The sequence below is a fragment of the Furipterus horrens genome, unplaced genomic scaffold (assembly GCF_987537825.1).
Source record: "Furipterus horrens unplaced genomic scaffold, mFurHor1.1.pri manual_scaffold_42, whole genome shotgun sequence".
Classification (NCBI taxonomy): domain Eukaryota; kingdom Metazoa; phylum Chordata; class Mammalia; order Chiroptera; family Furipteridae; genus Furipterus; species Furipterus horrens.
The window spans coordinates 116,330-131,617 of record NW_028327212.1 but is presented as its reverse complement, the minus strand read 5'-3'; the positions used below and the strand labels follow the sequence as shown (position 1 = coordinate 131,617).

General features: G+C 41.3%; 1 protein-coding gene across 1 annotated transcript; it reads right to left on the bottom strand.

Moving 5' to 3' along the window:
• Positions 1-500: 500 nt before the first annotated feature.
• Positions 501-10,063, bottom strand: LOC149990008 (nucleoporin NUP42-like). Its single transcript, XM_090265716.1, has 5 exons — positions 9,922-10,063; positions 8,432-8,498; positions 6,895-6,973; positions 1,717-1,801; positions 501-1,078 (listed from the first exon to the last, which is right to left on the bottom strand). Exons 1-5 carry the CDS (start codon positions 10,061-10,063, stop codon positions 501-503), a joined length of 951 nt encoding a protein of 316 aa, XP_090121842.1.
• Between the last annotated feature and the right edge of the window lie 5,225 nt (positions 10,064-15,288).

The window sequence follows — 15,288 nt, the reverse complement described above, 5'->3', positions numbered from 1 at the left end:
GTGCCCTCTGCATCTCTCTCCAGTGTCCTGTAGCTGCTACGACTGTTTTGGTTTCTGCCAAAGAGAAAGAATAAGAAACGCGGCCGCAGATGGAGGCAGGCTGGGCCGTGGGTGCCTGGAGCGCCCGCCAGGACTGCGGGTGGAGGCACCCAAACGAGGCGCCCGCCCGCCGGCCACGGGCTGGGAAGCCTCTGTGCCAGTGTGTGGTGGGGTGCATTTGTGTAAGGATAAAGTAAATGTTTTTGGCACCCCTGCTTCTTGTCCCTCCCCCTGCACCAGGGAGTAGGTGTGTTAAAAATAATTATTAAACTTTAGGCCACAGGAAAAAAAAAATAGTCAAGCTCAAGAAAAAATGATGGATTTCAAACTCCTCAGTTTATTGAAAGCTCTATTCCTTATAAATAAATATGTATATATGATACACACGTGTATGTATCTGCTCTTTTATATGAACCACTCAAAATAATTTCATAAGTCATTCTTTATTTAAAATTGTTCTTTCAGATATTCAGAAATTCCATAGGTGGTGGCTTCAGTGGAATTTTCCCCAGAGTAAATTTCTTGGACTGAAACTGCTCTAGTTCTTCTGCCGTTAGTTGATGCTTGGGCGTGAATAATTCGTTAACTGTTGTCATGCTACTATTTGAGACAGGAAGAGAGGTAGATGTGCTGCTATTTGCAAAACTGTCACTGAATGACTTGGAAACAGTAGTGTGAGATTGTGAGCCTGGATTTCCAAAGCCAGCCACCGACCTGCTGTTTGTGACGGCTGGGGCCCCCGCAGCTCCAGCAGGGCCTGCTGCCATGGGAGCTGGGAATCCTGGAAACCCAGGCGAGCCAAAACCTGCAGCTGCTGGGGTTTTGAACGATAACGAAGCAGCAGATGTGATTTCAGGTTTCCCAAATCCAGGCACCGGAGTAGAAGTAGTGACGGCAGGACCGGGAAAGGGAACAGCTCCAAATGCGGGCGTGTTCCCGAACACAGAAGGGCTTCCAGAAGGGGCACTGGCAAATCCAGAGCTTGTTTTAAAACTAAAATTTTGAGCATTATCACTCATGCTGTTATTCACTGGAAAACCTACAAATAAACCAGAAAAAGAAAAAAAAACCTATTACAGTCAGAAATGTGGCCATGTTAATCCCCACTTTTCCCCCCCTCATTTTCCCCTTATTCCCGCCATGTTTGGATGTTGGAAAGAGATTACAAGGGAGAAAAGTAAAAACGAGAAGCTAGAACAAACCCACTGTCTTCCTGCTACACCGACCTCACTTGCCCCGTGATTTACCTTCACTCAATGAGGCGGCTTTGAAAAGCCTCAGGGATTAGCGAGTGCTCTTACACTTCTGGCTTGTCCATGCCCCGCCCCCCATCTCACTGGAGCTGTCACTTGCGGAGGACACTATGCTGTTATACAGTGACAAGAAAGTCCTCAAAGGTGCTGCTACCACAGCTATAAAAGTCTTGAAAAGCCACTCCTAAAATATACTTCTAAAGCTTGAGCCATAGGGCCTTTCAGAGAACAGCCCAGCCCATTCTGGCCCCCCTTTCACTAAGGCTTGATGAATCAAATTCTCTCAAGCTCCATTATGGAAGGCTGTAGAATTTGCAAGGCTGACTTAAAATGGTGCTTAACATACCTTCAGGTTTTACAACTTGAAACCTATAAAATCCTATTTTTCAAAATCAGTGAACTCCTGCATTACTTTATCACTTACCTGGTGGCCCAAATGCTGCTGTTTGCCTACTCCCAAATCCAAACGTAGAGGTTGCTTGATTTATTCCATTCTTTATATCAGAGAGCTATAAGAAAGGGCAAATAATAAAGTACTTGATGAATAATTCTCAAGTACCTTTCTATATATGTACTTTATAGAGCCAAATTTAAAATTTTAAATATGTGCTTAAAAACGTGAAATGTTTAACATAGAAAAATGCCCACAATATGAATACAGACAGAAAAAAGTACACCAACCTCAAAGATTAAGAGTCAATTGCTGATGAATTATGGTTTTAATTTTAGTTATGCTTTTAAATTTTTCCTAGCCCTGGCTAGTGTGGCTCAGTGGATTGAGTGCCAGCCTGAAAACCAAATGGTTGCCGGTTCGATTCCTGGTCAGGGCACGTGCCTCGATTGTGGGCCAGATACCCAGGTAGGGGGCATGTAAGAGGCAACTGACCAATCTCTCTCTTGCACACTGATGTTTCTCTCCCTTCTCCTCTCTCTAAAAAGTAAATAAAATCTTTAAAAATTTTTGTTTTCTAAATTTCAATGAATACATATTAAAATGAGAAAAATAATTTTTAATAATACATTTCAGTATCTATAGGCCGATATACATTTTTTCTTAAAGATTTTATTTATTTTTAAATAAATAGAGAGAGAGGAACGGAGGGAGAAAGAGAGGGAGAGAAACATCCATACCAGCCAGGGCTTGACAGAAAATTTTAAGTTTGCTTTCCAACTTGAAAGTAAAATTCTTGCAAAAAAAGCAATACATAAGAGAGACACTTCCCTTCAGCAAACTTTCAGGTACTCACCAAACCTGTTTTAGGTGCTGTGCTTAGACTTTTCAGTTCATTTACCCTATTCCTCCACTGATTTATTAACTGTTGGATGGAATTTAGCTGGAGAGAGAAGACAGAAAAATGATGAGTCAATATCGAGTGTTTATTTTCATCTCTCAAACAACTTCACATCTTTGCCAAAATTACAGAAAGTTTATGAAACATTTTTACGGCCCATCACTTGTAAAGTTCGCATTGACCCGCCCCTGTTTGCCAAAGATATTCCAGCTCTAGTCCCCTCTGCCTGTTCTCCAGCTCCTTGAATCACCCGGTTCAGAAGCACAAGTACCTGGCGGCACACAGTTAGTTGTATTTGGGTGGGAGAAGAGCGTGTGTGCCAGTTAAAACGCATGATCATGACTGTAGACAACAACAAAAGAGTTTGTCATTTCCTTTAGCACAAACTTCCTCAAGCTGAGCTTTTTAATTTTTGATATTTGACATGTGAGAATGTTAATCTATATAATCGACTGCTTTATTTAACTTTATTTTTCTAACATTCACCACAGTATCTGCACCTAAGAGATGCTCTATAAATGTTTGCCAACTGATGAAAGGGTTTGATTTCTGGGACTGATTGTTGGATAATCATTCCTAGTTAGTACAGTCAAAATATATTATCACCATTTTAGATAACCAATCAATTTCAAATAAAGTAATTTAGAAAATAAAAATAGCCTTGTCTTGAAAAAACTGTAGACCTCACCCACTTTACCAAAACAGGCAAGCCTCTAAATATGGAGAAGGTAGTAATTCACAGCTAATCTGTTATTGAGGTAGATGAATAGGAAACAAACTTACATAATGTTGTAAGTTGTTGCTGGCTAAGCAGTTATGGTATTCAAGTCTCAGCTCCTCTGGTGAAATGTCAGTGAAACCTGAAGTGAGAAATCAATTGGAATCTTTAAAATAAATGCCAATATTTTTGATAGAATAGTAAAGCTAAAGGGGCGAGACAAGAAAGTGCACTAATGTTGATATTAGAAAATTTTCATAATCATAAGGAAAAAATTAGAATAAAATGTAGTTGGTTATTATCTTTGAAGGGGAAATTCTTTTTCTAAATATAAATGGAGAGGAAGAACTAACAGAAAAAGAAAGTTGACTACGTATACATTCAAATTTCTATGTAGAAAAATACTCTCTATGTCAAACTATAATAAGCAAAGTTAAAACGCAGATGATAAGCTGGGAAAACCAGAATGGCGACATGACAGGAGAAGAACTAATGTTAACATATTAAGAGTTCTTACAAATCACTGAGAAGAATAAGTTAATATGAGCAAAAACAACAAACAGCCAACTCACAAAAATTTCAAATAGCCAATAAATAAATGAAGTAAAAAAGTGCAATTTAAAAATACAACTGAAAATCAAGATAAAAGCCTTTACTCATCAGACTGGCAAAAATTAAAAGTGAATATTATTTATTGGCTTTAAGAATTTGGCGAAGCTCGGTGGGACTGAGCATTGGCCTGCGAACCAAGTGTTGCTGGTTGGATTCCCACTCAGGGCACATGACTAGGTTGCATGTCAGGTCCCCAGTTGGGGGCGCGAGTGAGAGGCAACCACACAGTGATGTTTCTCTCCCTCTCTTTCTCCAAAAGTAAATAAACAAACAAACAAAGAAATAATTAAAAAAAAAAAAAAGAAAAAGAATTTGGTTAAGTGGCTCTGACCAGCGTGGCTCAGCTTGTCGGGCATTGTCCCACAGAGTGAAAGGTCGCCAGTTCGATTCCCAATCGGGGAACATGCCTGGACTACAGGCCTGGTCCCCAGTTGGGGCATGTGTGAGAGGCAGCCAATTGATATTTCTCTCACACATTGATGTTTCCCTCTTCTATCCGCCCACCCCCCAAAAAATAAATACAAGAAATCTTTTAATAAAATAAAAGAAAAAATGTGGTGAAGTGGACAGTCTCCTAAACTGCCATTGAGGGGACTAAAAATGTACAACTCTTACAGGAGGAAAATTGTCATTAAGCATCAATTGCCACAGAAATGTTCACACCTTCTGATCTTAATAGCATTGCTAGGATTTAACCTCAGGAAATAATCAGATGCATTGAGTCTGTTGCAATATACCGCCTGGGTGTAGTATAGGACGAAAACCTGTTCTTGCACAGATATGTAGCTGGAAAAGAATGATGTTAACGGCCTTTTCAGATAGTTTGGAATATTCTTCTTTGACGTCACACCAGAACTTGACAGGTGGTAGTTTCTAAAAGTTTAGCTCCAATGTCGACTCAAACTTTTTGTACTATCACATTCAATTCACTGGATAATTTTGCACTTCGAATGGACTTTTTAGGTATGTATAATTTTGCAACGTTACAGATTAAATATTTGGAAAATACTGGTTCACTGAGTTATCGAGAACTCCCAAACACGGCCAAATGGTCTTTTACAATATCAAAATATTCATATTTGTTAATGTCACTATCCATCTCATCAGAAGAGACTTTATGTATCGAGAAGTTATCAAGCTCACATGAGAAAAAGATTTCTCCATCATCTAATATTCACTTGAAAGCTTGCATTTAATCATTGTCAGTTGTTCTCTATGAAGTAACGGGCTCCCTTCATTTATTTTTAAAGAAAGCGTCACCAAATACTTAAGTCAAAATAACCGTAGTTGCCACTTATTCTTTCATTAGCCACTGTTCTGTGGGGGAAAAAAGTGGCTGGTTCAGCTCCCAAGTCAAACGAGCACACCAGGACTTTCCCTTCAAATACCCATCACGCTTGAGTATGTGGCAGAAACAACTCTGTGTGTGCTTCCCATTTGGTCACACAGTATAGTAAAAATGGTTTGCACTCAGAGGTCAAGATCTCATAAAATTAAAAACTTCTACCATTTCATTTCGGACATAATCTTAAGCCAAAAGGACATTAACCTTTTTCATTGACTACTGTTAGACTTTGTGACTACGGTTTATTGTTTCTAGCTTGATTTACACTAAGATATAAGGGGCTTTACTCATCGATTTTTTTGCTTCAACTGTGCAAATGTCAACACAGTGAAAATGGCAACTCGTGCATTAGGATTATTATGAAAAGATTTTTGAACTCGTACAGCTCCTGCAAGGGTCTCAGGAACAGGGTTGCCAAATTGAGCAAATAATAATACAGGATGCCCAGTTCAATTTGAATTTCAGACACACACACTTGTAGCATAAATATGTCACCAATGTTACATGGGTTATTCATATGCTAAAACATTATTCTTTGTTTACCTAAAATTGAAGCTTCACTGGGCACCCCATATTTTATCCGGCAACCCGACATAGGGATCTACGTCCCACACTTGGGAGGAACTGCTTTAGGGCATTCGACAGGTATTAGGTTCAATGCTGAACTGATTTGACAAGGCTAATACTTCTTTATTTTCTTTACAGAAAAATCACCAGCTGGAGTTCTCTTATTTCCTTGTTTTACTTATTGTCTCCTTCCCTCAAGAACATAAGCTTCATAAGGGAGGGATCTTGCCTATCTTGCTCACCAACATATCCCCAGCACTTACAATAGGGCCTGGCACTAAAGAAATTCGGTGAGGATCTGTTGAATGAGTACCGAAGCAACTGAGGAGTGGTGTGATGCAAATGCTTGCAGAGAATGAGCAGGCAGAGCTGACACAGAGTACAGATGCCAGAGTTCTGAGGGAGTGCAAGGACTGTCATCCGCTAGGAGCCTGCTATTCACTCAGGACCAGCCAGGTGGGCTTAGCAGTGTGGCAGTTTAGGTTTCAGCCCAGAAGGAGCTTTAGAAACTCTAGACAAAAGAAAATGGGAAGGGAAGGAGTATTCTACAGAAGTGTTATCCCTGCAGCCCAGCTAAAGCTCCTGACCTTCAAACATTATCTCCAGGATAGGCCTTCACATGCTTTATGAAAAACAACTACCCTTAAAAGGAAAGACAGGGAAGAAAGAGCAAGCAGAATCAGACAGCTAAGGCCTTCGTGGCAGGCAGGATATGACTCTTCTATTCACCGCAGGCAGCCAAGAGGTTCTGAAGGGGTACCTATGGAGAGCCAAGAGAGTAGAGCCTCTGCTTGGGCTTACAGAATTAGAACTGTGGTGGGTCCTGATGTTACTATTTTCTCATGAGAACCACATATCTTAAAAGAACTATACCTTTCAACCTCAATCTCCGAATCATGAAGTTCTGCTGCAATGCTCAGGCACTTTAAAGAATGTCCAACCTCTCCTAACTACAGCTAAGTTCGTGGTTCATTTTTTTATTTGGCAGGGTCTCGCTTTTAGAGAATGAGAGTTGTAAAACGTAGTTTAAAAATGTACAATTTCTCAGTTACCTGAAAGGCAAGATACGTTTCCCTCTGGTGAATAAACGGAGAACGGCCACTGACCAGAGGACTCCCAAACGACCACATCTTTTCCCATTTCGTCCCTGACAAAGAAAAAGAAAATAGTTTTCATCTGCTTATTAAAATTTATCTTTTTCTCATTTTCAATGATTGAAATGTTAAATTGTAGTAAATATATAATTTTAGGTTTCTCGTTATGTTTTCTCAAGTGTCCTTTAAAGCAGAAGTTACAGAACTATAAACTACATTTCATGTGATAGATACAATATTAAAGAAGTTCATAATTTTGCTTTTGCAGTACACGGAACCATTCGCTAATTCATTTCATTGAGAACAACTGTGTCATACATAGATTAAAGAACTAAGATATAATAAAATACACAACACAACTTTAATGGTTTTTGTTCATTACCATCCACATCAATGAGTATTTAACTGTGAAAGACAGGAAGCACTCCGTAATATAGAAACATCACATTTTTAGAGAACATTTTGTCTAATTCTCACATTTTGCAAACGGGTGAAGAGACCCACAGCCATGCAGTTCATTGGTTGGCAAAGCTGTGGATAGTATCTGCTCTAAATTCAATCCCCTCCTATGCCGTCCAGAATGCTATGATTAATAAAATCACAGATACTACAGAGAATCTATACTCAATTTAGGGTTTCTGTAACATCAAATATAGGAAGAACGGGTTCATTTGTTTCTTTTCTTCTTTTGAAACGTCAGTAGTTTATGGTACATGGCTCAAAATGTTTACTACTGACCGACTTCTAATTTATGGAAGTAAAAGACCAACAAATACCTATATTGATGTTCTGTCCTAGAAGCCAGGAGCCGAGGGTAGTTACAGAGAGCCAGGCACCGTTTTGGTACCAGTCACAAATTCTACTACAGATGTTCTCGAGAAATGATAAGGAATTTACTCTACAATAACGAAGGAAACCAAATGCAACCAATTTGAATGAGGCAGATGAAGTAAAAGTTTTAGAAAGAAAAATAGGAGATGATATGTGACCTCTAAGATCACAAGTTGCTTTAAATTACCTCATCCTTTTTAAAGGTCTCATAACTTACAACAGATTTAATTAAGCAGGACTACCTTACAAAGCTATTCACAATACAGCGTTATCAACAAAGTGGAAAAAGCACACTGAGCTCTGAGAAGACACTGTACTGATACGGAAAGATGACGCATTTTTAAGCGAAATAAGATCTAGTACGATATGTATTATACCCATTATATTACATGTATATATGCGCGCAAAACGTGGTTACCTCTGAGGGATAGGATCATGGGTACTTTCTGCTTATTCCGATTTTTAGGTAATGTATTACTTCTTTTCGAAAAGCAAGCGAATGGGTAACTTTTCTGAGGGCTTTCACTTACAGGAATTCGTTTTCGTCTTTCGGTGCGTAAGAGCTGGGTGAAGAAGCAAATGGGTTCTGAGGTGCTCCAAATGCCCCGTTCCCGTCAGTTGAAGCTCCGGAATCGGAAGAACCGGAAGATGACTTCCCTTGCTCTCGGCGGCCCGCGCACCCTGTAGATTGGGACAAGCTGGATGAGTCTCTCTGGCTCGAGGCATTGCGCCCACGTCTGGCACGACCTGGAATAAACAATAAAACAAAACAATTTTACCGGCAATTCATCTTTTAAACCTCTGAAAACATCATTATATTTTGCTTATTCCATACACACATTACGCAAAGATCCAACACTTCCACTTACGGAAAGTCACAAAACTCTTCATTCTGACTTACATAGTTCAGTGTAATATCAACAGATCGCATAATGGCCTAACTGCATTTCTGTTTAACAAGATTGAGGGGACTGTTAGCTCTAGAAAAATAATGATGTGTTGCTAAGTTCAGCTGACATAGGCTTATTAAGTGAATAACTGCTTGATGGTGGAGTGGATGGAAGGCATATATCCTAAATCATGAATTCCTTCAGGATCAAAAGCTCTCTTTCTCAGTCTTGGCTTTCCCACTGGGCCCGATATAGTAATAACCTCTGAAAGATGGGGAGTGTATGAAAAAGTCTGTTGAGCATAAACAATTAGATTCCACCTCCTGTCCTTGAATAGATGCTGAAATCTATTTCAGTCTTCCCTTTCGGAAAACACATACCCATGGATCTTTCAGGGGGAGATTATAAAGGGAATTCACATGTGAATAATGCATTTGAGTTTCTCTATTACGAGCATATTACTAATGTTTCATAACCACCAAAATGAGCCAACAAGACTATCCTTTCTGTCTCCAGTTATCACTTGAACTGTCTCAACTACTCATCATTTTCTAGTGGGGTCTAAGATAATTCACCTTGTTTCTCACTGAATTGGAGATATTCCATTAAGTGTAATAACAAGTGGAGTGATGGGAAATATACTCCTTATGAAAACTGATCTCCCAACTCTAAAACTACTTAATAAAACCAAAGAGAAAAGGCAGCAGATAGCTGAACCAGATCCCTCAAGTAGGGATTAATAGCATTCTCTTATTCTAAAGCTTTAAATCCGTTGGGGAATGACACAGCTGAAGAAATTCAAGTCATCTTTTGAAGACAGCTTTGGACCTTCACACTTATTAGTGCCAGAAGCATTCGCTTGCTGCAGGTAGCTAAATAACTGTTTCTTTGACACAGTTCATTACACATTTTTCCCTCAATTAACCTGTCCACTCATCATTTATTTTCTAATCACTACATTTAGTGAGTCTCCACAGAATGTCAACTATGACATCCCGTGGTTAGTGGAAGTCCATTCACATTTACCCGACCCCGAGCCCTCATTTTTGGTTTGGGATATTTCATTAGACCTATTGTGGTAATGCACACAGACTGTCCTCAAGAAGAGGCAGCAGGTGTGAAAGCCACAATGCGACTATCCCAAGGCTGAAAGGGCGGGAGAGTGCGTCGGGGGGAGCCAGCATCCTGCGACACCTTTCAGGTCCAAGTTCCAATTCTAAGAAAAGAAAAATACATCTTACCTTTAAAGTCTTGTGTTGTATTGTGTTTTCGTGTCTTACCTTTCTTCGAAGACAGCGCTTTTCGCACCATCCATAACTGATTTAATGAAATATTCTGAACCCTTCGGAAAGGGCTTAGGCCCGGGGAGCAAGTCGACGTGCCCTTCCACGCCCCGTTCCCTCGGCGCCCAGAGGTCTTCATTGGGTATCCTATCCTCCCAATTTTACCCCAAATTTTAGGAACATGTGCGTCTGAGCAATGGCTCTGTACGCTTTTACTATATTTCCAAAGAAGTTCGCGACTTCCCCAGAATTAGGAGCCCTGACTCGGACCCTGGTTGCTAGCCTCTCCCTGGAAGCAACGTTGAGTAAAAATTATATTTGAGTCAAGGGCCAAAAAAACAACTACTCATAGGAGTGTACAAAAGCAAGGCGGCGTCTGGGTCGCCCTACAGCAAGTCTCCCAACCACTGCCACTCACAGACACTGTAGCTTTGACACGTTAAGTTCTACCTGAAACTCGTTGCTTGGCAACACCAGAACCAAGCCCCTTCTGCCTTTGTTCGCTCATCAGACACCAGCCCAGCGCCTCACACGCAGGAGAAAATGGCAGAAGGAGACCGTGGGCTGGGCTGTGCCCAGCCCCTTTCGGGACGCCCATTAACTACCGGCTTTCTTGACAGGGAAACAAATCCAAATCAACTCACTGTCTACTGAGCAGATAAATGTCCTACAGTCTTCTCTGATACCCAAATGAAACATAATTAGTCCACCAATTATGCAGGAAACAGGGAGCCCAGAAAGCCAGCCACTAAGTTAACTTACTTCACCTGTGGCACATTATTTGAAATATTGCAGGAAGAAGAATGGGTGAGGATTAGACATCCCATGACTGAACTGTGATGAACCACCATGATGCTTTCACCAGCATGAGCGAGAGCAGGGTCTTCCTGGCTTCTGTCATTCCTGTCATTGAATGCCATAAATGTAATTGACCCCCCAAATCAATGCAATCAGCAGACTCTTGTATATCAGTTCCACCTTCTAAATTTGGTAAGGAGGCCAGCTGGTGTCTCTTCTGCTTCAAACATTACTTAGTAATTTTGCTTCAAGTTTCCTTGTGCACTGCTTTCATCTAAATCGCTTGCTTAAATGGGATTTAGGGAGCTGTGCTGAAATAAAGTGCTACTGTCACAGGATAAAGGATAAATAATGTACACACATCTAGGGAAAAAATTAGGTTTTGGAGAACCAAAATAATCAGAAGGTTAGGGTGTATGAGTATAACTTGTAGGCCATTCTTGCTTCTGTTTCGAGGCTGCTGCTGGTTAAACGGAGTCTCTAAAACAATTACGTTTACTAATGCCAATAGTACAGCATTTACAAAGTCCTTTAGAAGCAATGCTGAAGTTATAAGTTCATTCAGTTTATCAAGTGCCAGTGAAGGAATGTTTTTTTTTTTTTCTAAAAGATCAGCAAATGTTGTGGTCTGAGGGAAGACTGTATTCCAAAGTGGGCTGGGAGTTTCACTGGGGACCCCTGTGGAACTAAGAATGGTGATGGAGAGGGTGGGGATCCCATCCAAAAGGGGCTGGAGAGAGAATATTTCAGTTTCTTTTCACCCTGTGCTGGTCGTGGGGGGCAGGGAGGAGGAGGAAGAGGAGGAGGAGGAGGAGGAAGGCCTCTGTTGTAAGGGTTAAAAATGGGATTGGTGTTTTACTATGGCACAACTGAGCATGTGAAGGCGAAAGAGAAAAATAAAATTTCTGCCAGGCCAAGGGAGAGAGAGCTTGTTTACCAGCAATAAAACAAGGATGGGAAATGTTATTGGGTATTAAGTCAAGATCTGGACCATGTTAGAGCTAAGTTCTAGGACTTCAAAACTGAGGCTAGCCCAGAGACAATTGTAAAGTGATATAAAAAAAAAAAAACAAAAACAAATCAGACACCAGAAGCAGAAAGGACATAGGACATACTTCTGAGAGATGCTGCAGTTTGTCTGAAGTGCAGATTCATGGCTTCAGGGTGATGGGTTGGCAGGATAAGGGCATTGTGGGAGAGGCAAGACCACCACAAAGCCAGAGGACTGAGACAAGGACTGAGGAGCCAGGCATTGGCCTGGGGTAACATCACCTCTTTGAGGGTAGAGGTTGTGGGCTGTGGAAGTAGCTTTCTTCGTGGCCTGAGTTATAGTGGCCCTTAGACAATAGCAAGAGAAGGGCAATTGGAAACGGCAAGGTTTTTACCAGTTCTGCACTGTTGTGGTGAAAGCGGAAGCTACAGGCAGAAGAGGTTAGGGGACAGGTGCCCCTGTCCCCAGGAGATCCAGAGAAATTAGTAGGCAAGTGGGGCCTCCATGGACATCTGAAGCTTTCCCCCTAATTTAGGGGAAGTTTCATAGAGCCTCTCTAGTGACAGGTGGACTGCATTGGGTGAACAGAAGACAATGAAGAAAAAGTCTAGACATTGCAGCCTCCAGTCCCCTCCCCACTCCTCTTCCTCAAAGCAGTCACAGGGATATTCAATGTGACATGTTGGTGGTGAGATGGAAAGTTCCTTAAAAACACAAAAGGCACAATTCAGCAGTCATGTGCTCGTTGAGGTTGGTAAAGAAAGAACTGTGTGTGGGTGTGTGGTGGGCAAGGTCCAAAAAAGGGCATCCTGCACCGGTTGTGTTAGTAAATCGCTGGGGAAACCTGAATGACCGTCAGCAAAGGAGAGGTTAGGTAAATTACGATACATTGGTACAATGGAATACTACACAGCTGTTAAAAGGAGGTAGCTCTTTGAATCAGTTTGGTCAGGATATCAGAAGAGGCTTTGCGTATTCCGTGACTGATCCAGGATGGGTACGCAGCCCCGATCAGAGCCAGTGAGAGGCTGTGAGAAATGCTATTACAAACAATACTATGTAGTTTTATACTGGTCTCTTTCTTCCAAATGCAACAGTTTCTCATATACAGGGGTGGGCAAAAGTAGGCTAACAGTAATAGTAAGTAATACAATAATAAAAAAACAAGAATGAACTCTTTCTCGTACTCCCAACTGTAATCCTCCTTTTGCGCACCCCCGTGTTCATGTACAGTCATCCGGTGGATCTTGTTAAAATGCAGTCTATGATTCAGTAGGTCTGAAACGGGGCCTGAGGGTCTGCGTTTGTATTCAGCTCACAGGTGGCGTTGCCGCTGCTGGTCCCACGACCACACTTTGAAGAGCGAGGGTTCTGCGGAGGAGCGGAGCTGCTAGGCTGTAAGGGTGTGCATCTTTGACGTTGCTAGATGTTGCCAGATGGCTCTCTTACATGCTCACACCAACCCACACTCCTAGCAACAGCTCACAAGTCTCTACATTATAACTTCAATGTCTGTTATTGTTGGATTTTAATTTTTGCCCATTTAATAGGCATCAAGTGGTATCTTGTTATATTAATCAGCCTTTCATGAGTACTATTGGAGTTTCTTCTTCAATAATAATTATCAACATAAACTAATATTTGGGGCAAGTAAAATGTCTCATATACCCATTTCATTCTTTAAAGCATCCTTCTTGGAAGATTCCCTCATATTTGCAAGGCTTTCAACTCTTCCTTTTTAAAGTGCTGGAAATAAAAGTGGAAAAGGCAGAACTGAAAGGATGGCCCTGGAAGGGAGCAGAGCGAAGCAGCTACCACGAGCCAGCGGGAAGAACGTCTGCTCTTGTTTCTGCACTCTTCCCTAGCTGAGTGAGGGAGAAGGAGCCGGAAGCTTAGGGGCAGAGGGGTAAGAGCTCTGTATCTTTCTTGAGTACTTCTGGATTCCTAGGGGAATGAATTTCACTTAAGTCAAGAATTCTGCCCAAATTAAGTCTTTGCCATCTAAAATGGTTACGCTCTATCCTATTATGCTTTATCCCACAAATTACATGTGTATAAGGAAAAATGGGAGCTACATGTGTTACAATGGTAATGCATGTGTATTGTAGAAAACGCTGATAAGCAAAAACAAACAAACAACTCCAAACCCATAATCTAGTTCTAGATTTTGGTTTCCTCACTTAGAAAATGAGGATCATGATAGCACCTAAGTCAGTGTTGTGAAGATTAAAGTAGTAATAGATGTAAAGCGGTAAGTCATTGTCTGACGCAGAGCCAAAGCTCATTCAAACTGGAGCTATTGGAGGTGATATCAGCGAGGTGCAAGAATAAAGAATAGGAAACCCTCAACCCTCCTTTCCCCATGGACACTTGGATTTAATAGCAATATATGGACCAACTGCCTCTGTGAAGAATCTGGAACCCAGTTAAGAGGTGCTTATACTCCAGGCTAACGCAAAACCAAACCCATCACAGCCTGGCAGGAAAACTCGTGGTTCTCTCTCTCCAGAGCCCCTCTCCCTGGCTCCGTGTGGTGCGACTGTGGGAAACACCCAATCCCCGTCTTCTCCCTGCGGAGGAATGTACATCCAACATTCCGACTTTTAGGTAGGCTGCCCAGCTGGGTGGGTATCAATCTGGCCTGAATCTAACTAAGTACTGCCAAGAACCAGGAGCCAGGTTGGGAGCTTGGTCTCGGTGAACAAAAGCAAGCCACGTGCACGAGAATCTGCAGTACCACAGACAGGCACTAGCTGGGTCTCCAGGACCATGGCACACGGTAACAGCAGCGGCGCCACGGTACAAATCGCAAAACCTATTCCATTAGGATAGTCCACACACGCCCAGGCAGGACTCATCCCCAGCGTAGGTTTGAGAGGTCTCCAGAATCTCCAGCAGGGCTGAATAGAGAATGTCATCCCTGTATGAAACGGGATTGCAAAGTCTGGGAGACATGGCTGATTTTTCAAATGCTGTAATCTCAATAAAAGATAACAAAACGTACAAACAAGCAAAGATGACCCATTTAAATCTCCTGAAACCGGCCCTAAAGCAAGAGACATATGAGTTGCCAGACCAAGAATTCAAAATAGCCATCATAAGGATGGTTAATGAATTAAAAAGAGTACAGACAACTAAACACAATTAGAAAAACAATACATGACCAAAATAAGAATATCAATAAAGAGACAGAAACTATAAAGAAGAACCAAACAGAAATTCTGAAATGAAAACAACAATAACTGAACTAAAAAATTCACTAGAAGGACTCAATATCAAATCTGACTAGGAAGAAGATTCAGTGAACTCAAATATAGTACTTCCAAGTACCTGAGGCAGAGGAACAAGCAAAATGACTGAAGAAAAATGAAGACAACTAAGGAATTTGTGAGACACCATCAAGCCGAACAACATATGTACTACAGAAGGGTGAGGAGGAGGAGGAGGAGGAGGAGGCAGAGGAAGAAGAGAGAGCCTAATTGATAAAATAATGGCCAAAAGCTTCCCAATATCTGAGAATAGTAGTGGATATACAAATTCGTGAAACTCAAAAACTCCTAGGATACATCTATAAT